The sequence below is a fragment of the Micropterus salmoides genome, unplaced genomic scaffold (assembly GCF_014851395.1).
Source record: "Micropterus salmoides isolate LMB-PRFRI ecotype aquatic unplaced genomic scaffold, ASM1485139v1 Ms_hic_scaffold_18, whole genome shotgun sequence".
NCBI classification, from domain to species: domain Eukaryota; kingdom Metazoa; phylum Chordata; class Actinopteri; order Centrarchiformes; family Centrarchidae; genus Micropterus; species Micropterus salmoides.
The window spans coordinates 25,081,180-25,107,161 of NW_024040928.1; the positions used below are offsets into that span (position 1 = coordinate 25,081,180).

Consider the following 25,982-nt stretch of genomic DNA (forward strand, 5'->3'; position numbering starts at 1 on the left):
TACCAACCAGGGATGCTACGGTTAATGTGGTATGCATTTTAGCCCCTAGACTGCTGTGATGCCTCAAAAGTTTCCATAAATGTTTTAATAAATCTTTTTTAAGCCTTTTTGTTCCAACTATGACACTGAAATGCAGCAAACAAAATCATTCATTTAAAGACTAATGGCAGCGTCATCTACCTTTTTATCATTCGTCATGTTCATTAATGTTCTTGTAAGTTGTCTATTCAACTTCCTGCATTGAAAAGACAAAATCCTGAATTAAATTTGAAGGATAATTCTACATATATTGAAATGATGATGACTGAAATGTCTTCGATTAGTGGATGCACATGAGCAACCTTTTTATTTAATTGATAGTCATGTTATAAGGATTGTGTGCTCCTCCTCAAGATATTAGAATCAATTTTCTGATCATGTTGACAGCTTGACAACATGTGAAGCAATTTTTATAAAGTGTTCTTTGGCTCTGGAAGAAATTCTAAGAAAATGAACAGATGAATTAATGTCATGAGCATAAGTCTAACAGTGGATGAGCAGGCAAGGGGGTGGATTTTTCTCAAAACAAACTATTTTATATTTGGGATGTGGTAACATTAAGTCTCTGCTGACATCTTTCAGGACAAATCACCTCTTGGAAACACAGTTGCACATTATGAGATTAAATGGGATGTTTTATGCATGATAAAGTTGTAATTAGGAACATGTCAAGCTGTATTACACCGAGAGGGGAATAATATTGCAAGAATATTAAATGCAAAACGCAATTATGGAGAGTTATTTGGCAGGCTGTAATAGGGCTGTCTCTCCTCTTGCAGACAAAGCAGAGAAGGCTGAAAAGAAATCTGTCAAAGACGCTAAAGGTATGGATTCAGAATGAGAAAGTGAATCTAATGTGTGTCCTGTACATTTGATGTTAATCAGTCTCTCTCCACTGCCTCCCACTCTCACTTATTACATAAAGAGAAACGACCAACACAATCTAGTGAGTATGAGAGCATCGAAGTTTGAAGATGTTTCATTACAAGCAGCCTCATCAGTTCTATTGATTGGCCAGGATTGGTGTCACCTGTCAGATGTTAAGATCACCTGGCTGTTATGTCACAGTCACATGATTAAGAAAGAATTAGTGTCAAACTGCCCGTCACACGGTGTGAGGCTCTATTGTTTGAAAGAGAGCTTTCTTCTCTCCTTTCAGAGAGTAAAAAACTAAAAGCTATAATGTTTCTAGACGTGCTAATTAGTGAACCTTCAAATCTCTCATTACAGCAATACACGGCTGCATAAAACTGCAACCTAGAGGCAGCATTCTCTGCTTGGCTTCTTTTCCTGGTGCCTCCACTGAACCCTGTCCCCATGAATTCCATTGATCAGCAACTATTTTGCAATGTTGTTAGTGGCAACCTTTAATTTAATTGGAGGAAGTGGTTTGAGGGTTTCATAGTGCAGCGACAACCCAAAATTCAACAAAAATAAGTGGTCTGTTTATGCCCTCCAGAACAACTGATGAAAGCATTTTGTGATCTGATGTCCTCATTAGTAGAAAAAAAAACTTTTTGAAATCTATTTTATGTTACCTGACAACACTGTGATTGAGGTTTGGTTAGCTTAAGGTAAAAAACCCTGTTAGGTTTGGAGTTCATGGTCTTGGTTAAAATAAGTACTTTGTTAAGTTTAGAGGAGCTTTGTTGTCACAGTGCAAACAAAGACTTGGTTATGATAGGGAACCATAGTGGTCATGCTTAAAGACAAAACAGCTGATATGAGATATATAGAGCTGCCTCCAGTGCTAAAGTCTGATGTTTTGGTTGACCCATCAGACTTTTGCCGAAACAACTGATGCTGTCTTCTTGGGACACAATGCCTCCAAAGAACAACAGACAATTCTGCTTAAAAAAAACTGACTGAACATGTCTGTTGCCCGTGTATATATCCTTGCAAGCTAATCAGAGAAATGACAGGTAGGTGCATAGGCAGATGGAGGTCAGGTGACTGGGGAAGAGCAGAGAGAGCTGAGGACAACTGAGGGGGAATGACAGGAATGGTTAGTGGCAGGTAAACAGGCAATGGGTAATAAGTAATTCAAGTGATTGCTAGATACATTAAATCATGCTTAAGCAAGTGCAAAAACATTGTTAAAAAAACAAATGAATGAAGAATGCTTTGTATGTGTTGATAAAAAACATAACCTGATCAATAAACTCTGTGTACTGATAAGAATGATAACGGGGTTAAGTTGTTCCACAAGTGCAACAGTATTAATAGGAAAGTTTGGAAGATATCAATCATGCCCACACAGCCCTGAGAAGACTACTCAGTGAACATAAGTGCACCTGTGTAGGTGGCTGTACAGTGCATTATGGGAGCTTTAAGATAATGCCTAATAGTTGCATATGAATGCATTTGTTTTGAGATATAGTAGTCTGTATTAACCATCAATCAATAAAACTGATAAAGCCCCTTGGATAATTATATAACCATATTCAGTACTAAAACAATGAATCAAACTTAGTCCTTCTAGCTGTACTATCACCTGGATGACTGAGAATCGGCAGAGACATAATGTAATGTTTGATTACAGTAATGTTTAATACCATATGCTTGTTGTTCATAGAGAATGGAAAAAGAGCTTCCTGTAAAGCCTAAGGTATTGAGTTAATTTCTACCATCTTTCCACTGGTTAACTCAATACGAATAGACATTCGCTTTTAATGACATTAGGAACATAAGTGATTAGAATTTAATGAGATGAGCCGATTGAGACGAGATTATGGCCGAAATTTGAGCTGCCTTGAGTCATTGCATGAGATTATGGCCTTTGATGAATATAGCAACAATAATACTTAACTGGATTGATTAAGTCCATGAACCAAAACCCATTAGATTGGGGTATTAGTGTTCTGTTCTTATTGAGTCATCCAGTGGAGCATCAACACTCCCCCACAGCCCAGAGTGACTCTACACTGTCCTTATATTAACGCCTGACACAGAAGATCCTGTTTCTTAGGATGTGATCAAAAATAGTTTGACTTCTTTGACCCAAACTTACATTTATAGGGTTGCTTTGCTGGATTTTTTTTGCTGCAACATGCGCCTGTCTGAATGAAGATGTTTATTTGTTCCTACTTTGTGGACACCACCAATCACTATTCAGATGGTCTGTAGTATTTGAAAGATTTCCACCATGAATCAGAAAGTTAAAGTCAAACTGAAATGGGAATTCTCCTCACTATTTGTGATAATATAGCTGTTGTACATTTTCATTGTATTTGTCAAAAGAGGATAAAACTGTTTTGATAAAACAATGCGATAGCCTCAAAGCCTCTAAGTGGGTGTTTCCCACTGCATTGATTGACTGACACCTAGTGAGCTGGCATTGCTAAGAGTTGGTGTGGTGAGCTACTGACTGGAGAACAGGTAGAAATGAATATTTATATTCAACATTTATCTACAATTAGCAATTTAATGGTGTCCCTGTACAGCATTCAACATTTTGGCAGACCCGTTGTGCTTTCTTTCCATTCAAAGAGTGGAAGCCAAGGTTGCTAATATTATGTTAGCACTGAATCCTAATAATTGTTACTCTTCATGCTGAGTACCATTGGTGAACTCAAACGTGCTCAAATAGGAGAACATGAAAATAAGGGACGCCGTCATTGCAGAAAAACATTATTTAAATGTTTTGTGTTTGTTAGTGGCACACTAAAAGGAAGCACACAAGTCAAACAAACATCAGGGAAAATTATGTTGACTGCTAGCAAACATTCAATTTCAGCTGGACTTTAACAGGAGAATGAAAGAGCACAAGAATACAAAAGAACCGCACAGCCTGTTGTTTGTATGAAACCCTTTCTTCTCTTTCCAGGCTCTCTCTCCTCCTTTCCCCACTTACATGCATGTCCACACTTATCTTTTGTCTTCCTTCTCTCCCACACAAACACACATACCAACAATATATCAATATATTTATATATCAATATCCTATTTCTTGCAGAAGAGCCTCTTGCTGATGACAATACTACAGAAAAGAAGAAACCAGGTATGAGTTGCTGAAATTTCACAAGACATTAAAAAAAAATTGTAAGGTGGTTACCAAAAAAGGTTTTAAAAAGTAAGTAAAGTAAAGTTGTTTTGTTTGAACTTGTGCAAACCTGTATCAAAATGGAAAGTACTTAGATGCATATGTTTTAATGATAGCTGACAGAATAGTGAGGGAAGAGAGACATGCAACAAAGGTCCCCAGCTAAAATTAAAGCAGGGCTGTTGCGGTTACATGGCATGCACTTTAACCATTCAGCTACCAGGAGCACATAATGTAGGTGTTTCTTTGCCTGAGCCATAATCTACACGTAGGCCTAATGGGGATATTCTTCTTTAAATTTTGAGTAGCTGTATTTTGTATTACTTTTTGGAACCAGGAACTCCTAGAGGTTTTGTTAAATTGTTATCTCAGTTTGGTTTCAGTCAATACTTATTTTACTTTGGGTTAGAGTTCAAAATTGACATATTAAGAGCTCCATATTAAAAAGTGGAGCTCCCCTTTACCACCAGTATAATCCACCATCATCCTCTGCCTATATTCATTTTCTTGTAAAACATCCCCAATCTGACTCATCTATCCATCTCACCTTGCTGTCTTCACAGGCCAAAGATACTTCCAGTGCATTTATGTCCCTGGTAAAAATGCACAGTACCCCTTGCGACCTTTTACCCCAGCCATGTCCCCCACCATGATCTCTCCTGCACTCAGGTCCATGTTGGAGCAGCAGAGAGCAGCGAGGGCGTCGGGGCAATAGGACAACCTGAACTCTCGCCTCATGTTTAATAGCACTGCATCTCCCAGTCCAGCAGGGGGAGATATTTTAAATCTGTGAAATCCTTAAATTCTGAGGAAAACCACAGACAAACAGTCAAGAACAGAACTATTTTGTCTTTAATTTATTTATGTTTTTTTTTTATTGTCTGTGTGGTTGAGCTCCTGGGGTTTCTGTTGATTTTTTTTGCATTTTCGTCTCAGTTGATGCTTCGTCGTGTTTTACTTCACTAGTTGTCACTGCCAGGCCTTGCTTAAGTCTTGTGTCTTATAATGTAGTATAAAATCACAAACACCCAAACATGAAGCAATCATGTGAATATTTTTTTAAGTTAGTATAATGTACATAATGCCTATATCTATAATTTAAGCTGAAAGATACATACACACTGTTGGCATGATGTTTTTCGGTTTACTTTTGCAGTCCAGTTTAATATATACTTTCTGTTTAATTTAACATTTATACTTTAGTATAAGTGAACAACATTATTTTTTAGGTTTAAAAGATATGTCTTTTCAGCTGCACATCATATGTGGAAAAGGAAAAAGAGTGTGATAATCACAAAAACTCCAAAAACTCCAGACACTATTTTAATTTAAATGTTAATGATGAATTGAACTTGTATTGGATTTGAATAGGATTAAATACTACTTGAAAAGGCACGTTGCATATTTTATCTATTTTTTTGTTTATTTTTTTACAATAACACCTATACATATCGGTCCAGAGAATTACATTTCATGAACTGTAACTCAACCACTGATTTAAAGCACCAGTATCCTGCGTACCGTGACAAGACCAGTTAGCAACGCGTTAGCATGCAAATGTCAAATCCCAGGAGCTCCCACAGTTGATCCAAGCAGCCTCCCTGTCTCTGCTCATGAGTGTGAGCGTCCATTGGTCTCATCAACATGTTAAATGTTGTTGAGAGATGAATTATGACATTATCTTCTTAGATGACCTAATATCAGGCAGGAGTAAAGCTTGAGCTTGTCTCAGCCTTATTTGCTTGAAACTGCAGTACATACTACAGTATGTACCTCACCTTAACATGCTTCGTTTAAATTAAAGGCACTTCAGTTTACTTAGTTTAAACTGATACTTTGACATGTTAAATGGAATTGTTGGGTGTTTTTCATTTCCAGACACAAGTTTTGTGTGTTTTAATGTCTGTCTTTAGAATAAGTTGCTAAATTAACTTGAAGTTTAAGTTTTCCGTATATGGTCCCCTCATCTGATATTAATAATCATTCAATACTTGAATACTGTTGTTTTTTTGATTGGCCTTTTGTTTCTTTTTCCTTTGCTAATCTTTAAACCTCAAATGTTCTTGATGATGTGTCAGCTTTATGAATGAAGTGCAGTCCATTGAATCAATGGAGCACATGTCATATTGCTGCATATTTGATCACGTAGGATCTCAAACTGTCTTAGACACAAATAGCCTACCAGTTATTTTGATTTAGCATGCTCAGAGACAGGGAGTCTGTACATGACTTTGATGTGACCAACTAATGAGACACTGTGATGTCTACTACAGTGGATAAATGTCATTTGTTTCATGTTAATCATCAGCTTCTTTACTAAGTCTGATACATTGTCATATTTTCAGTTACCTCACTCGCTCTGGTTTTGTACTTTACCAACAAGGCTCACTTGTTGTTGCTGCAAAACTGTTGCTGAGCATAAACGGCAATTTGCTGTTGTCTTACTGAATGAAAACCTCAACAGAAAAGAACCAAAGGGGGTTTTCACACTAGGATAAATCCTGTGATAAGTCCCACATTAATACAAGGCCTACTGTAGTGTTCGCCCTCAGCTAACAGTTTATTCACACTTAAAGGTCCTGATAATCCACGAGGTGTCCTGATATAATTCCTCCATGTTGATGAAGTTCAGTTTCACCTGTGAGTGACATGGTGACATATCATAAGGCACTCATAACTTGTGGACTGACTTTGAGCAGTTATTTAACTGCAGGCTGATGTTTGAGGTGTGGCAATAATGTAGGGCTACCGTACCTTTAGCCTACGGCTTACTGATACTCATTGTGTTGCAGGTCTGTCCACAACTTTTCAGGGTTATCCCCAAAAAGTCTTAAGGTGTGTTCAGACTGAACCCAAAGCTAATGTCAGAGGTGATGCAAATGCATACAAAGTCAATGGAAAAATGTGAGTGGATATGGAAAGATGAAGATTCAATCTAGGTAAAGCAAACTAAGGTGAATACGCATCTGAAAATGCTTCCACTCCAAACTTATCCTGCAGCTGCAGAGACAAGAGGAAATTAAGAGCAACTTGGGAAAAAAATAACAGAGAACTTGAGTTCCTGTTGAGTTTTAATTGGCATGAGTCCGAGTCTGAGCTTATTGCTATCAAGCTAATAGCACCAGCTAACCCCTGCAGAGTTTGTTAATTGTACAATAAAACGAGGCAAAATTGCTTTATGTTCACTCTGAATGCACCTTTAAGATCACTGGTGTGAATCTGAGTTAGAACCAAAGCAATGGGATGTCCAATTACATCTCTGCTAGTTGTTTGCTATTAGCATACTGAACACGTTAACTAAGGGCTCTGATGTTTGAGTGTGAATATTTAACCTGAGGCTTGATGTAAACTCTGGATTAATAAGTCCAAGTGTGAAATGAGGTTAAGCTAGCCCTGAGCTTTCTGTCGGTCTGCTGGGTTAATGTCAACAGGCCCAGGCAGAAATGTTGTTAAGAGTCCTCATGTTTCTTGGCCAAATGAGTTCTGCCAACCATTTACAGTGGCAAACTACTGAGTGTGTGTGGTTGTTGGAGTGGCATTTGAAAGACACCTGGCGTCTGTTTACTTCAGGTGTTGTTATTCATAGATGAATAATTTTTATAATGAATTCCAGTGGGGAGATGCAGCAGCAGGTTGGTGCTCTGTGATGTCTGGAGGTCCTAAAATGTCAGCTGCTCTGCAGCTGTGTGATATTAACAGACAGTAATTACAACATACAGCAGCAGTTTTGTGCTGTAATTATGTTTTTAAATCTTAACTAATCTAATCTAATCTCAAGACTATATACAACAGGTTTCATAGCTTTCATTAGTATTGGCGTGAACCTTAAAAGTGGAATACTGGATTTGCCCTTTACTATAAATCTGTGAATACATGTTCTAAATATAGGTGCAGAAATTTGTACATTGCTGTTATGAGCAAGGCAATTTCCCCCCTGCATGTTGTCATCTGCTGCAGTTTGGAAAGGGTACAGTGTGTGCTCTTATCAATATGTTTGATTTTAGTTTTTCAATAGTTGCTGAACAAGTTACACAGAGACCATGTTTTATTTAGAAAACATTTTGGACTGGGTTTCCCATATTTGTTTATCAGTGACTTAGTATATTTTCATAATTTTATGTATTTTCACAGTCTAACGCTCTTAAAGTCAATACTAGTTTTTACAATTCTTCAGTACTCTCCACTTAATCAACCTGACCACTTGCCATTACAGGTTTTCTCTGGAGTTTTTGACCACTAGGAGTGCTGTAGAGCAATATTTCAAGGAAGACATACAACACAAATAAAATTTAGCTTGAAACCTTTTGCTTGCTATTAAGTCAATGAATCAAAGCTAATATTTTTGGACATGCGTAACTTGTTACATGGTTACTAGTCTAACTAGTAGGTTAACTGGGTTCTCTGAGAAGTGAGTGAGGTTTGAAAGAGAAATACCCAGTTTCTAGCATGGCTTGCCAGTCACATTACCTTATGTTATAGAAAAGGTATTTATTTCCTTTTAAATGACAGAGACGAGTAATGCTCTGTAATATCCCTGATTTCACATGATTCCCATTAGAAGAAACACAGCAATAAAAGAGGAGAATACTGCAAGTTGATGCAAAGAACACAGTTTTTAAAACATTAAAACATTAAAATTATTCATTGAAAACTGTTCAAAGTATCTTTAACATACCAACTAAACCTATAGCTATATTTAATTTACTTTAACATTAGCATAAACAGATATCAATCAGATATGACATCTTTGCTATTGTTCTTTGGAGCATATGGGTCGATTAAGAAACGCGACCTGTTTAGAGCAAAAATGTCACAGTGAAATATGATCTAATGATTAAATTGGATTTGAGCATTAAGTTTTGCAGTAGAAGGCATCTAGTGAAGTTAATTTGAGACCAACATACTTGATAGAGTGATAGAATAATATAAAACCCAAATCAACTCATAGTGCTTTTTTCATTAAGACATATGGTGAAGACTAGCAGTGTAAAAAAAGGGAAACAAGCAGTAAATGTTGGTATCATGCAGTATATGATATGGCTCTTGTTTATAGCACAGTGTGACAATGATTTGCTGGTTTTCTTCCCTTCCCTAAGGAGGAGTCAGGCGATTTTAAACCAGATTCATGCCATGTGTGAACCCTGGAGGAAAATGTATTTTAGTTTCATACCTGCTTCAGAGTAAATGTTTTTAAAAATACCTTTGTAATGGGTTTCACTAAAGAGGTGTTACTAAATGTCATTTAAACTCTTCTGTTCACTTCATATTTGCTGATGTTTAATCACCAAAAACGGTGCCATCATGGGCTTGTTTTTGTGAATGAAATCTAAAGTATTAGTCTGAAAGGTTTCAAGATTTGAATTCAGTCAGAGATATGAAGATTGCATTTTAATTTCAGCACTAAGAACAGATTTATTGCCGTGGTGTTTTTGAAACAATTTATTTTACACTGAACAAATACAGTTTGAGGTTGTTTGGTTTTTTCAGAATGATCAGTTATTTTGTTAATGATTTCTTATGCAGTTTGCATGATGGTGTAATTTAAAGGAAGACAGCGTTACATTTTTGAGCTGTGAGCTCAGTTGTAATTCAGTTTCACACACAAACACCTCTCTGCAGTGTAAAATACACATTAGCCAACAGTCAGTCAGATGCTGTAAAAAGACTGTAGATAATAGTTTATTTTATTTGTTGCACTGGAGACTGATCACCTAATTAGGTCTCACACTGAAAGAGATATAGATTAATTCACTGGTTTGCTCAGAAAATTACAAGGGATTTTTTTTTGTTCAGTATCATCAGACTGTCATGTGGGTGATCATTTTAACTAATTTTCAAAAACAGACAGTATAAACTACCAGTTGCATGTATTATAAATCAGGGGTGTACGATGTAGTCACATGTTAAGCCTAGCAGCCAGACTAAATCGCAGTTTTAAACATTTCTGGAGCCAATTAAATGTCATAAGAGGCAGTGTAGGCTGCTAAAATGGCACTTAAGGGACTCTACTGAGGATGTCTGCTGTGGTAATATGTAGAATACAATCACCAAAATGAATTTTGTGAGTCATAATTTCAATAAATACTTGCCGAAATTTGTGAGGCTATTACTGTGTCTTTTGTTGTTTTTTTTTTTACAAGCTAGAATAATTATTGAAATACTGTTGTCATGGGGACACAGATGAGCATTTCAGCCATTTCAACACATTTAGTGGGCTAAACAGAACAACAAACATGACAAATTAAAACCTGCCTGGTCAGGGTATAATGATGCAACCCTGTCTCCTGTGAAATACAAATACACACCAATTTACTTTGCTGCCTGAAATACATTTTTATCAACATAATGATAAAATTTTCATGTTGACATCCACAAGCATTTAACACCAAAGTTTTAAATCTGTTTTCCCTACAAAAAGTAATATATATATATATATATCAACGTAAACATTGAGCTGAAGTGGATGCACTAAGCTTTTGACTTGAACACCAACCGCCTCTTTATGCTTATTGATTACTTCATACTTCAACAAAATATTGCTAATAAACAAACGCTGGGCAGCAATCCCTTCAGTCCACCACATATTAGCAATAGCAAATTAAGGTCATGAATGTACTTTTTGTACAAGTGACACGTCTCCCCATAAATCAAACCTATATTTCAGTGATGTTTAAAAGCCAACAGTGTTAGTGAAAAATAATAAGCTCATGGCAAAGCATCTCAAAGTGTTTGAAATTGTGGATTCAGCAGCAGGGATTGGTAGCATTGTAACGACAGAGGTTGTGTTTAAGTTCTAAAAGATTTTGGGATTAGAATGGTTTCAATATTTTTGAGAGAGAATAAAAACCAGCCCGAAACAATCATAATCACCGAGCCTTGTCACTCCAAAGGCCAATGTGGACTTGAACATGATCAAGTCCTCTTTGATGGGAAACAGTCACCAGTCAGCTTTCACAATAAACTCAACTCAAGAAAAATTTAGGTCATTTGTTTGGTTTTAAACAGTTTTTATTCTTTCACAATTTTATTTTTTCATTTGATATTTGAAAGATTTTGCACAATGATATTGAAACAATTCTAGTCCCATTTCTATGACACAGGTTTAAAAATATCAGATGTACTTTCCATGTAAATTGTGAATTATATATTGCTGCTACTACAACGACTACAATTTAACATGGCTTTCAGCCTAAAGCTGTTTATACACTGCACGATTTGGGTCCATTTTTGACCTGATTTTCGAGCCCCACTACTAATTTTAGAGTCGGGCTGAATTTCAATTTTGTCCGGCGTTGTTTGCCTTGCATGTCAGAAATTTCGGTCGGCTGTTGTCAGCCTGTCGCACAGTTGAAGCAGAGCAACGATAACGATGGACAAGCTATACAGTCCACATCATCCTAGCCACCTACGCCTCTGTTTTATTTATTTATTTTTGTACGTTTTGGCACACAGGATGGCACAGATGATCAAGGGAGTACATTTCTGCCTTGTTAGCATTATTGCTAGCAAACAAACTTCTACCTGCATCTGTATCCAACGAAGGTTAAAATCAAGGGCAACTGGACTTGGTTGAAGATACTGGAAGACGTTTCGTCCCTCATCCAAAGGACTTCTTCAGTTCTGACTGACTGGCAGGGAAACTCAGCTATTTAACCTCAGTGGGGTCTTGGCCTGCATCTGGGCTTTCAAACAAATCTTTATTGACAAATGTCAATAGCCAGATTGTCTGCAGGGCTGACAGGCTGACAGCCTATTTTATACACGTACAGTGTGAGCACTCAGGTCATGGCTTGACAATAAGATACGTATGTAAATTCTGACCTTTGGCTTTACATCACAAACAAATTACTCGTTACTTCTAAAATTGTACAGTGCCTAACTTAAGTGACTTTAAACAACGGGAAACAGGTAATAGTCTTGATTAGGGATTCACTGTAGCTGCAGGTAGGATCGTTACATCTCAAGCTCCTGTCTCTACTGCCAAATACTATGTACTGATTGTTAATGGACAGAAATAGTTGAAGTGGTGAGACAAGTCTTAAGACACCAAAATAAGAGAAATGAGATAGTAAAAAAGAGAAATGAGAAAGAAAAACTGCGTGTGTCCATATTTATTTTGCTTGTTTCACATAATGCATTTCAGCAAATTGTCTTTGAGGACATTTACACATTTAACACCTGCTAACTGAACAGTATTTGCTCCTAAAATAGACTGGCTTTCCATAATAACTTCACAATTCAGTTTTGAGTTTGGTCTCCCTGCAGCTCCTACTGTAACTATACAATCAAAGAACAGTGATATGGAAATTAAATAAATATATCACCAACCGAAAGTTATGCATTCATTTTCTGAAAATTATTAGTCATTAAAAAAATGTCATTCAGTGTCAAAATCCTCAAAGCACATATACTTAATTATGATAAGAAGCAATACATTGGATTTTTAATGGAAGAGGTGGCTTTGGTGGAGATAAATCAGACATTAGTCAATGAGAAATAAATCTCAAGTCCAATCTCTTACAAGAAACTACATCGTTGTAAAAACTGCAGTACATTGGCAAGGCTTGTGATAGAGTTTGATTCCATAATGATGCAGTATTGTGAAGATAAGTGCTTCAACATTAATTAATAAATCAGATAAATGGGACTGATTAATTGAAATTTTCCATGTGTGAAATTATTCGCACAGTTGGCGTTTTTTTTATCACCATAAAAACCTCTTCATGTGAACATTTGAACACTAACTGATCTTTCCAGTGCATGAACTGTAACTGGTGCCAGTTTTACAGTACACATCTGTCAATTTGAAAATGTAGTTCAGCGTAGTTTAGGTTGGCTGTTAGACTCAAAACAGTGTGTGTGCATGTGCATAACTGAAATTAGACATTGACTTTTCCCCTTTTGACAAATGAACCATATGAATGCAGCACATAGGATTATTACATATATATATCAGTATACCAAAATAAAGTTAAAATGAACAGAGTAATCATATTTAAAAATACCAAATCTATATTTTCAAATACTGTATTTTAATCATGTGTTAAAGAGCATGCACATCCAAAAACAATTCACAGCTCCTGGATGAAATGTAAAGTTTGTCGTTGTTATTCTCCCATACAAAGTAATTCAGTCCCACCAACAAGATATGATGTCAATATAATGTTTTGGGCTACAGTACATACTGGAGAAGGTGAGAAAGCTTTGGCGTAAAAGCAGTCAGGTGTGTTTAGATGGACCTGTTTTTATGCACATTTTCAATTTACATTACATTTGGATGGAAACAGAAAGAAATAGGTGTGAGTACTGGTCTTGGAATGTAATATTTAGTGTGGTGTGGATATTATTCCTGTGATCACGTGCTATGTTGGTCGGAATATAAGTTCAGTTTTCTGTGCTGTTTGTAGTCTGAAGGAAAGTGTGGAGCTGGAAACCTCACACCAAGCAATAACCAACAAGGCTGAAAGTTGAAATTAACATATTAGTACCTTTAGATGTGGTCACTCTGACTGTATTAAAATTAGTGGCTCGGTCTCAGAATAAAAAAAGCAATAGTTTCACACATCAAGGTGATGTATAAAAAGTTAATTTCACAATTTATGACTTAATTAAGAATTAATATTACATAAGGAAGCTAATAAGGCTTAAACCAGGCTATGCTTGGGGTGAACCTGTTTGATTTATACGTGTTTTAGTGCTTTACCACTGCTTGCTCACCACAGAAATATGAATTTTCTTGCTCCAAACAGCTGACCAGGCCCTTCTCACAAAAGCGATTTGTGAGCAGGTAAATCTGTCCTTCAGGGCTCCTGTTTGCCCATGCATGGGTCAGTGAAGCCAAAGTTAACGGAAGCAGAAATGACCTCAAGCTGCAAATCTCAGCTTGCATGTTGCATTAATATTTCTCTGCAGTCTGTACGTGATTGTGACACCTTATTTTGAATGGAAGAATAACAGTATGTCGGCTTTACATTTCCTTTCATCTAAGCTGAAGTGAAAAATCAATGTGTTTATTATAAGACATTGTTGTTTAGCTAAATAAATGCAAAGACAAAAGTTTTGGTGACAGAAATGCAGTTTCCACTCAAAACCAGCACAGAAATGCATCATTTGTGTTCCCTTTTGTTAAGATTGTTGAATCAGAATTTTAGAGAAATCATTGAGGACCTCCAGGATGGCTTCCTGGGTGGCTTTTAAAATGTGAAAGTCATCAATACTGGTTTCAAAACATGTTTCTGAAATGTGTTCAGCAATACTTTGATCCAGGGTCAGCAAGAAAGACATTACAACAGCACAGAGAGAACATTCGAAATGCTGAATCTATTTTTTGTAAATAAAAACTCTTTACATTTCATACAACATATACCAATCTGTCACCTGTGTATTAAACAAGGTAGACAACAGTTTCAATAAAATACTGACAAAAAAAACCATTTTAAAAACCTTAAAGCAAAAGCATCACCCGATAAAATATATTTGTAATAAACTTAAAATCTTTACCTGTGTGTAATTGTGTTTAAGTTCCTCTACATACAATACGTTTTACAACAGAACAAAGCAGCCTCTGATATTAACCTCTAGTACTGCAACCTTAAAATAATCAGTGAACCTGCAGGACGTTCTCTGTGAGACTCCGCTAAACTCAGTTTTGCTATATTCAAGCAATATACAGATGTTTATTTAATGTAAACTTTGCATCCTAACAACTGGAAGCATCTACAGTGGCTGTGTGTATGTGTTTGTGTCCCTGTTTATGGTACTAATCTGTGGTTTCCTTCACGTTTACTTCTGACTGACATCGATACTGTAACAGCTCAACTGAAACCTGATTTTGCTGCCTGTAAATGTTCAACTGCATGTGTGTTATAACTGGGAAAAATTACGTGTCAGATATGTACTAATGCACGGAAATCATTTTAAAACACTTGATGAACATGATTTTCTGTTTTCACATTTGACGCACAGTTTATTACAGTCTCTCTGATGTGCACAAAACTGGCAGTTCTAAATTTCCCCTACAGTAAGTGCGAGATTGATTTAAACTGAAACAGTAATGGCTCTAATGCAAAATGAGAAGCCTTTATTTATTTATTTATTTTTTTATAAAACATGAATACGATTAATCATCTTAATGTTAATCTTAATTACATTTTAGGGGTGACACTATCAGGCAAATTCAAACAGAACATTCATTTCAAGATAGTTAGGGTGGCATAAATGGTGGCCGACTCATTGTACTGGACTTATTCTGCAGCCTAACGAGTAACACAAATGAGCCAACAAGTTTCCCAAACTGCTCTCTTTCCTCAGAGGACTGACTGTATTAAATAATATGACAATATCACCATCACATGTGGCAGATTGTTATCTCCATCTCACTCTGATTTAAATAGCGGTGGAACCAGACAGATCACACTGAGCCACAGAAGGAACCACCGAGGCCGCAGTCTAACTCGACTCCGTACAGGGTAGAGCCTCCGAGCTGTTGTAAGTGGGGTTGACATGTCATGTACGCTGGTGTGATAGTTTAACATTCCAGCTGTCTGCTCTCGTTGCAGCCGGCCACCTCACCCTTCCTGCCCGCCGGCCTTTCTGTGATCTGCTCGGCTGCGTGCCTGTCAGCCTGAGTGGCTTTTCCTCTGCTGCTCTGGCCATTATTGTCGCAGTTTTCCTCTCTGCTGGCCTGTCTACCCTCTTAACATTCGGTTGTCATACCTTTTGCATTTCACAAAATAAACTTGTAGTGAAATGTTGATTTGAAGGAGCCTAAACTACACTGTCTCAAACACCTTCACCTGGTGCCAGTTTCATACACAGATGTTTTTTTGGGAAGTCAGTACAGCATAAAAAAAGTGCGTGAAGCAAACAGAAATAACGTCGGTCATGTTAAATATCCTACTCTATCTACCGTTGCAGAAGTAACGTGTTTGGCTGCAGAATTTAAATAAAAATGTGATAGTAATAAAATAGTTAGATAAAACTTAACCTAGACAAAACACCTCTGTATAGAATTAATGATAAATGCACTGAAATAATGCTGTCAGAAAGCTCTGATGTTTGAGACTTAAAGGTGCCCTGTGGAGTTTTCTTGTAAACAAACAAGTTATATTTACATACAGTGTGTTTGAGTTCAAACCAACGTGTTGAGCGCTTTTCATTCCTTGTAAAATGTGCAAAGCCGATTGATTATTTGAATATTTTAAATTGCTCAACAAGAGTTCAAAAAGCCATGTTTGAACAGACAAAGTTCTTTGTTGGTGCATTACTATGCCTCTCTGTGTGTTGCCTTGCCAACTGTCGATAACTGGAGTAGTGTGAAACTAATGGCAGGAATGTGAATCACATCACCTGATACAAAGAAAACAGAGCTGCTAGTGGTCATAAACTCCACAGGGCACCTTTAAGAGTCTGCTGCCAGAGAGCATTTGCATATTTACTATTTTTATATGCGAGTTTTCTTCTTGCACTCAAATCACTCTGGAAACTAGTTTGCCTGATGGTGGTACAGAAGTAATTTTCTTATCAGATGATGATACTACATTTTCAGTTAAATCTGTGAATTAATAGTTGAAGGTGAGATGTAGTTCAGCTCAGGAGACAGCTAATAAGTTAAGATTATAAACTAACACCAATACTGATTTGCTGCATTATGAAACACCAATAACATACTGAAATAATGCAAATAAAGGAGTGTGATTTTTAGTAAATGGTCTAAAACATGCAAAATATACCATTACAATACGTACTTCTTTAAATCTTAGAATACTGACATGTTTAAAAGCAGATGTTGATAATGTGGTAAAGTTTGACCATTTCTATTCTATTCTATTGCCAAAAATATAACAAAAGTGTCACAAAGACACAGGAGAGGGTGATATGTTTGCCCTTTCTCTGCATTTATAAAATAAAATTTTGGCTTATTTATTTGTCTGGCTTGACAAACTACCTATATAAATTTTGGTTATCTTCAGCCAAACAAATATGTGATGATGTAAGTCACTGTTTAAAAAGAGGCGGAGAGAAAATGGGCAAAAGAAAAAAAAAACCCTACATAATTCATAGAGCCAGCTCTTACAGTAAAGGGGGGTTTGCTTTTCTTAGAGATAACTGGACCAGGTTCAGATAGTTAAGACATTATTTTCACAGGAAAGACACCCACTAACCCCTCAGTAAACTCCCAATAAACCCAGTGCTTGCCTGTCTGCCAGTTTTGTGTCCAGGAGGTTAACCAAGCTTGTAATTGTCACTTCTGCTAATCCTGAGCCGTGCTTCTCGATCATATGGGGTGTTTTCTTCAAATTACTGTACAAAGAAGAAAAAAGATTGCAGCTTGGAAACTGTGGCCCCAAGCCCTCTTTGAAGCATCATTTTCAGTTTTTCATATTGCCCATCACTCATATACTATACAACTCGTAGGAAACATTGTTTTTGCACATATGTGGCACCTTCACAAGTCTTTCTCTTTGCACTTATGTTTGTTCTGCTTCCTTGCTCCACACTGAAGGGCTGGATTGTTCAAATACGTTAATTTACAGTTTTTTCGAATTGGCACTTGACAAATAACAATAAATAAATATATAGAAGACCATCAGTAGCTCTTAGGATGCTGTTCTTTGTGTAGAAACGTCTTTCCCATCTCTTGCCATCTGTCTGCTCCGTATTAGTTCATTTAGATTTCCTTGAGTTCAAGAGAAACAAGAATTTAACTCCAGCAGCAACATTTTCTGGAGGAAGGTGTTTTCAGGGCGCGCGAGTCGCTTTCAGCAGGTGCACAGGTAAGTCAGTGTGTTTGTGTGTGTAAATATTGATTTGGGTATGCTTTTGACCTGTTGTTTAATTTGTGGTTTAGTCCAGCGAGAGCAGTGGCTGCATGTTGTCCTCTTCACTCTTGACTTTGTCTGGTCGTTTCAGGACGCCTGGTTCCACCACCGACTGAGACCTGCATGGAAACAGAACGACGATCAGTATTAGTGTGTACCAGAGGTCTTCACGGCCCTGACTGAGACCAGACCTGGGACATATCGGTTCAAATTTATATACTTGTGTCCTGTTCTGTTAACTGAACCGAAGTGACTCAATCAGCTCCGGTTCATAAGCATAGAATGATTTATTTGGTGAGACGGAGAGTGTAAACTGTGAAGTGAACTGTATTATTCTCTACTGCAGTGACAGTCTGCTGTCTGAGCTCATATTGTTATTTGTCCTCCATAGTCTAAAGGTCTCCATAGTCTAAATATTTTTGAGTGAATGAGTCAGTTGGTGTCACATAGTGGTCAGATGATTTACTGTCACTGTGAATCATACTGCATGGTGGCCTATAGGGGGGAATGATACTCAGTTAAATGTCAAACATACTCACAGCAGCAGGGTGCCTGAAACCTGGACTCATCTCTCAAGTTTGTGTCCACAAACACTATAATTTAACACGCATGTTTTTTTAAAGTCAGACATTAATAGTTTTTGAAGGCCAGTAACTCATTTACATCATTCATTCATCATATTTTTAAACAGATGCTTGTAAGCTTGTAATTGTGTTACAACTCTTTATATGTGATATTTAGTGACAATATTAATGTCAACAAATGCTGAAACATTATATACCATTCAGTGTTAAAAATGATCAAAATCAAAGAGACAATAAGTAATATGTAAAAGATATGTAATATTGATGGTGTTGTTTCTTTAAGTTTCATTATCATTTAGTTATTTTGCTTACTGTATATTTATTTAAGTCTATTTTTAAATGTTTCCTTTTTAATTAGGTATGTTCTCATTGAAGGCATGTACAGGAAATCTGAAGAAAAGGCCCACAGAAGCTCATAACACTATTTAGCTATGTTTTTCTTTCACAATCAATTAGACCATGGTTGTCTTCTTCAGTCAAGCCAACGATGGCAGGTAGTGGGAGAAGACAGACAGTGAGATTAAATCTGCACATCAGCTCTATCTCACTTGTTTACACTAATAATACAAACATAATATAATTACTTTGACAATATATTGATGTTGATACACTGATGCGTACTGTAGACAATAAGGGGCTTACTGTAATACATATTTTATGCCATTTCCTGCAACACAAGCACTATATGTTCTTTTGGTTTATCTATCTATTTTTCTGCATTTGTTTTTTAAACCCGTCTGGTTCTCTTAGTGTTGTGTTTAGAAAGACATGTTACCAGAAATGAGGCATATCTTGGATGAAGAATCATTTCCTTCCACAAACATGTGCTGTGGGGCTTTACAAGATTTTTTTTTAAAAACATAAAAGTAAAAATGTCAGTAAATGACCTCTTCATGGTTTTTGGGGACAGGTTTTTCTCCAGGTCTCTCTCCAGGTCTTGTACTGACAGGGTGTAAGACTCCGGGCAGTAGTCGGTCTCCTCGTCGTAGGCGTGGTCCAGCAATGTTCGCGCCCACGTGCCCATATCGTACGGCGGCATCATCCCGCCAAGCTCTGACGGCAAGATCTCAGGATGGATCAGCTGGTGGAGGCTGTTCAGGTTGTTGCCGTGCATGAAGATCTGCAAGGAAAATTAAACACACAGGAAGACAGTTTAGATTGACCCGATGTTTGGTCTTTGGCTTTTGGTCTGACATATTCTCTGATCCTTTTCACCTTCACATTCACATTCAGATTCTGTTTTTAGTCTTTTTTTTAACTGTAAAAAACACGAAGAAAAGCTTAATAGTTTAGTGTGTAAGATTTAGTGGCATCTAGTGGTGAGGGTTGTGAATTGCAACCATCTATCCAGTCTACCACTGCCCCCTACCCTTTCAAAGAGCGCAGGACAGCTGACGGTGTCTAACACAGGACAAAAGATGTCTCTCTCAGAGTAGCCAGTCAAGAAATGAGGTTTCTTTAGGTATATTTATTAAGAAATTATATTTGCTTAATTATTCAGTAAAACCATATGTTATTGTGACTTGGCCACTGACAGATAACATGGAAAATGTAAGCCAAGACTGTCCTCACATAATCACTTCCTCTTTAGTGGTTTTGGCTACAAAATAAAAGTGCAAGAAGCTTGTGTATTGTACTGCAGTATTTGGAGTTGTCTGTAACCTGCTTGACACACCTCTGAAAGAGCCGTCAGAAATCGTGATTCCCCTAAATGTCCTCTGCCTGGAGATACTGGGGAATTGCAAATGCGTCCGTAGGCTGATGATGCGGATCAAACACCGAAACAAAAACAATGCAGCACATGCCGTGATCTGAAACATTTGCTGCAGAATCCAGTTGTTGAAGAGAAAAGTTGCCCCAAAGTAGGACTGAACACTGAACCCTTGGGTTGCAAGTTGTGCACTTTACCAACTGAGCTAACCAAATAACACACTTATGTTCGTCAATATTATAGCTTATATTCTCATCCACCATCTAGTGGTTGAAAATATTGCTCCGATGCAAAGTTATTTGCAGACATCTGCAGTATATTAGCACTACTTTTCCTTCTTCTAACGTACGTATTCAACATAGTGATGAGTGCCTGAATTGTACCAGAAGTAGAACAAGAAGAACGTAGTTTCGAAACGTGCTCTGTAGTGCTGTTTGTCCATTTTCAGCTACTGCAGAAACATGACGATGCAACATGGCGACGTCCATGGAAGAGGGGACCCGCGGTTATGTAGATATAAATGGCTCATTCTAAGGTAATAAAAACATAATGGTTTATTATGTAAAGTCTTTACACACCACTGAAAACATAGTTATGGATCTTATATTGCAGGGGTATTCAATTAGATTTCAAAGAGGTCTACTTAGAGAAAATTTCCTGAAGCAAAGGTCCAGAACATCAAAACGACGAACTTGCGTTATCATTCAGTACTATAACCTATAGTTGTATCAACACATGTTTTTAGTCAACAACGGACTGTCAAATCAAATAATATTTCAGTCAGTTTTCACATCAAACTGGAGGGATAATAAATAATAACTATTCAAATAATAAATTCTAAATTTAAGTAAACTAAAGTGCCTAATTTTTAGAAAAAATGTAATAAAAAGTGTAGCTTGAAGTGATGAAGTGTAGTCTTAACCAATTTTATAATAAACACTCAACACATCATAACAAATGAACAGCTGTAATGCCTCCTCTTCTCTTTCATTTCCTCTTACAGAGCTACCACTTTCCTACTTTCTGTTGTTCAGTGAGAAACGTGAGCTCCAGCTCGCATATTGGAGATCTATGAGATATTCTGGTTTTGAACTGCCCGTGGGAGGAACGTACATGTAAAAATCTGTAAATTCTTGATTAAAAGTCATGTGAAATCTCTTTTATCTTTCGTCTCCTCAATTCGGGTGTGTTTCCAAAACGTCTCTGGTGAATCTCGCGGACTCGACTCGCAAGCATCGGTATGCACAGATTTGATTGGCTGAGCAGCGTCACATGAGACGATTGGAGCACATGCGATTGGTCTGTGAGTTTCCTGGTCCTCTAAACCAGTACAGTAAATGCTAGAAAAGCTGCGCGGGTTAAAATAGAAACGCTCCGTCACGAGGTAGTAAGTCTCAATAATAAATGTGCTGTAGGTCGGCGGTCCGGAGAGGACGGCGGCTGGGTCCGGATCCGGACCGCGGTCCGCCTATTAGTGACCTCTGTTATATTGCATTTCTGTCAATAAATCCTCAGAAATATTACACACTGAACCTTTAAGCAACTGGGGGCCTGTTTCAAGAGCAAATGTGGGGCCCTACCCAACCTCGTGATGGGGCTGATTGGCACAAATGCACAACATGAGTTTCATGGATCGTACATTTTCGAAAAAATGTTCATGTTTTTATATTAATTTCACTTTAACATCAACATCCTGTAAATTCTTGCATGTTAGTCAGGGCCCTTTGGAGGGCAGGGCCCGTTTTTAATTTGAAATGGGTGAAACATAGCTAAGTCTGCCAATTGGCACATGTAGCTCAGTTAATGCAATTGTAGATGTTGCTGAATGGGTCATGACATTTTGAGTAAGCAATTTAACCAAATTACTTTGCAATTACAATGCAGTTCAATCTGCATCAGCAGCAATATTCAATCTCCTTGGAGCTCTGCTTTTGGTCTACACCAACCCCTGAGGGAAATATCTGACTCTTTAGCTGCTTAGTTGTGGGCTGTAAAATGAGAGATGCTATAAATACAGCAGAGCTGAGAGTAAATGTAGAGTCAGGTGATGATTCAAATTGGTTCATGACCCATTTCACATACAAGTAGGCGTGTAATCCATTGTTAATATATAAATATTGTTTATAGCTGCTTTTATGTAATGTCTTCTGGCCATACCCTCTTCCTGGTCTTGTCTTTGAGGAAGGGTCGTATCACCGTGTAGAGAGCGTGGATGTACCAGGGCTGGTTCACAAAGTGGATTCCTCCAAATCTGGCAGGAAAACTGTCCTGTTCCAAAAACAAACAAAACAATACATGTAAATACAGGCAAAGAGGATAATCCCATCCTGTTGATCCATGTTTTTTTTCTTTGTAGAGGTAACAGTAAAATGGTGAAATGGGATATGTTAGAGGTTTGCTTCATGATGATCACAGCTGCAGGTTGTATTTTACTTTCATTTTCACTGTAATAGAAAATAACATATCATCAAAATATGGCTTTAATATGAGTATAGCTGGTAAGCACATAAAAAAATCCTCAAAAACATAGTATAGAAGATATTTTAATTAAAAACAGACAACTTGCAAATCAACATCATTATAAAATTGCAAACTGGTGGTGGGTAAGCAGATGTGAAACTCAGCAACTCACTCTGAAGTAGAAAAATGCATTTTAACATGATGATACATGGAGTTTGTACAGAATGACTTCATAAAATGAAGTAAGTTGCTGACTGTTTTTTAATTATTGAATAACTGCAGAGAATGTTGTGGTTTGGCCACAGAAACAGAGAGAACTAATTATTAATTGAGAGACATTTTTAATTGTAGGACGGGCAGGCAAGCAGGCAAGTATCCAACATCTTCAACTGCAAAACTGCATATGGCGGCTTTAACAAACAGACACGGACACAAGCAAAGTGCTTAACACAACACATGCTGTATCTGATTGAGAATTTCAGTGCTGATAACGATTACTGAATAACCAAATACAAAAATGTGGAGAGGACAATATATATTTCTAGATTGACAAGATTATGTTTGTAATGAAACATCAACATTTAGAGAGCCTTCACCATGCTTAACGAATACATACATTTATTGTAAACTTGTAAATTTGTTATGACATTAATTCATCTTTTGAAACTTGTGGACTAGTTTTTGTCAGTCACTATCTTCTTACTGACAAACATACAGGCTACAAAAAACATTAGAATAACAGTTACCTATAACAGTTGAACGCCACTGTTTAGAAGGCTGCAAGCCTTTTACAATAAACTGACTAGCAGCTCTGTGGCATCATTGATCCTCAGCTCTGTGCTCCTCCCTCTGCTGCTGATATGAAGAGACAAAGTACCCGCAGACAGGTAGTAAGAGGAGAAGGGGCTGGTCAGTATCAGATCTAATTTGCAGATACATAGATAATTAGTCTCAACTGTTACCTACAATTTGCTTTGGTTTTTAGCTCATTCACAACAATTTGCTATTAGCATAACTAGCTCCGTGTGGTTATGTGGACAAATTCATTACGTACCACTGTATATGATGCATTTTTCTAACCACAGGATACAGAGACTTTATGACATGTGCAATCATTACGGCTCACGAAAACAAAGACTAATAATATCTGTGTTTGATCAGAAATAACCAAATAGCCAGTCCCAATCAAGAGGAATTTTTGTCTTCTTTAAGTTCCAGCAAATGAAAAAGTAGCTCTGAGAGTTTCCTGTCCCTTTCCATTAAATTAGTTTTTGTAAATGGGCTCTAATCTCATAGTCAATAGGAAATGGTCCGGTCTATTTTGGAGTCACCGCAGCACAACGCCTGAGGGAAATGAGTCCTTGTTCATATAGGTTAGTGTGTGTCTGGGCCTGACACAGTGTTTCCTAGAATGCTGGACACAATTATGATAATTACAGTCCACTGTGTGTGTGTGTGTGTGTGTGTGTGTGAGATTATATTGTGATGGAACAGAGCTGGCTGATGAAAAGTGGCTCGGGGCAGACGTTTATATAAAAACTGTTAGTATTGTGTGAGAGAGATGGAGACAGTGAGAGTATCTAAGGTCGGACCAGGTTTGTAAATTAGGGTTTGACCGATATGAATCACCAAGCCCTAAGTAGGTCAGCCAGTGGTTTTGCTCTGCTGGCAGGAAAGTTAGTAATCAGACTGTCCAAGGCTTTGGTCCATAGCAAGATACTGTATCTGTATCTGCGGCCATATTTACATGAAATTTTATGTGAATATTCACGATCCCAAGAGGATTTTGGTGACCCTCTGAACTTGCATCTAGCACTACTGCCTAGCCACATATTCATATTTGTTGGCTGTCTAATGCTCCACATTTTATCCAGGTAACTAGGGCCTAAAGTGTGTTTTTATTCTTCAAGTTTATGTTCTCCAAGCTTATGCATGTAACTACGCAACGTGACATACATCTATAATTTCTACCAATTAAAAATATGCCACATACAGACACACAACTTAGGAGGACCGTCAACAGTCTTACTTTAGGATTTATACCAGTTTTAACAGAAAATACCTAGATTTTCAAAGAGAAAATCAAAACAAAATATTTCCTGCTGCAAGAACACCGTTTATTTGTCAAAAACTTATTTGGAATAAACTATTGTTTCATCAGGGACTAGGGTATAAAAGCACACACGCGGGACATTTCCTTATGATGGCCACAACGAAGAATATCATGCAGTTATAGAAAACAAAGATAAAAATGTTAATAAATTAGCTGCTGATTATAGACCCTACGTCCTCCAAGTATATAAAACTAAAAATAGTTAATCCAATGATCAAATTGTCAGTCAGATTTTTGTAATATTGATTTTTGCAAAGGATTTGAATGCTACGGATGGTGGTGACCTGACCTTCTGTGTTGCTACAATCTGTCTACATTTTTCAGATTTTGTTTTTACAGAAAGAAACTTTGAAAATAGTTTATTTTTCAAAATAAATACATCCAAATAAATATAAATAAATAAATGTATATAAAACCCAAGAATCTAAATATAGATACTGAATATTGGTGCAAAATATCAGCAGGATAAGCAGGTTTCCAGACTGTCAATACTAATAAAGAGGCTTATATTGGTTAAACCGCGGTCAGGCAGCCTCTCTCCCTCTCAGCTGTCAGATCCCTCTGACTCTGAACCTCCGGCCTGCCCTCTGCTCTGATAGACATTTTCACTTTGATGAAGGGACCTGCTGCATTATATATGAAACATGAAACTGAAAATGGAATATGAGCTGCAGGGCCTCTGCTACTACACTGGAGGCACTGAAGAACGAGGAGGAGGAGGAGGAGGAGGAGGAGGAGGAGAAGAAACAGGAGCTAAAGGATTGATCTGCTGAAGGAGGATGACTGGGTATAAGGAAAATCTGTTCAAACAAAAGTGGAGGCGCCATAGTGCGAATAATAAAAAGTACAGGAGATCCAAGAGGGAATGAAAGATTAAATGAAAGATGTTAAGGAGCTGGAATTATGGAGGGAAGAGGGAAGCAGATCAACTTTAAAATGATTTCCACAACATTGTTTCCCTGAGAGGCAGCAATAGGAGGACTGAAGAGTGATTTAAAAGAAGATCATCAATACTTTTTAAATGCACCATTGTTTCCCTCCAACAAAAATCCCCTCAGAAGGCTTTGAACATTTGCAATGAACGAGCACACCAATAAGCCTCACTTATTTTGTGGTCAATATTTTCAGAAATTGAAGTATTTATATTCTCCTCCAATCTAAAACATATGCAAAACACATTAAAATTGCAACAGCGAAAACAAACAAAAGTTAC

The 25,982-nt window shown here is 37.3% G+C and overlaps 2 protein-coding genes across 2 annotated transcripts in view; one reads left to right on the top strand and one right to left on the bottom strand.

The window, feature by feature from the left end:
• LOC119909215 (probable serine/threonine-protein kinase kinX) overlaps positions 1-10,187 on the top strand; it is a 38,379-nt gene extending 28,192 nt beyond the window's left edge. The window contains exons 30-32 of the mRNA XM_038727320.1: positions 819-863; positions 3,995-4,039; positions 4,645-10,187. Coding sequence (XP_038583248.1) covers positions 819-863; positions 3,995-4,039; positions 4,645-4,796 — 242 coding nt within the window. The 3' untranslated portion in view covers positions 4,797-10,187. The remainder of the gene's footprint in view (positions 1-818; positions 864-3,994; positions 4,040-4,644) is intronic.
• An 894-nt stretch (positions 10,188-11,081) lies between these two features.
• The window catches only part of LOC119908423 (clavesin-2), a 40,684-nt gene continuing 25,783 nt past the window's right edge, over positions 11,082-25,982 (bottom strand). The window contains exons 3-5 of the mRNA XM_038726081.1: positions 22,354-22,464; positions 19,373-19,605; positions 11,082-18,020 (exon numbers count right to left, since the gene is read on the bottom strand). Of these exons, the coding sequence (XP_038582009.1) occupies positions 17,927-18,020; positions 19,373-19,605; positions 22,354-22,464 (438 nt within the window). The 3' untranslated portion in view covers positions 11,082-17,926. The remainder of the gene's footprint in view (positions 18,021-19,372; positions 19,606-22,353; positions 22,465-25,982) is intronic.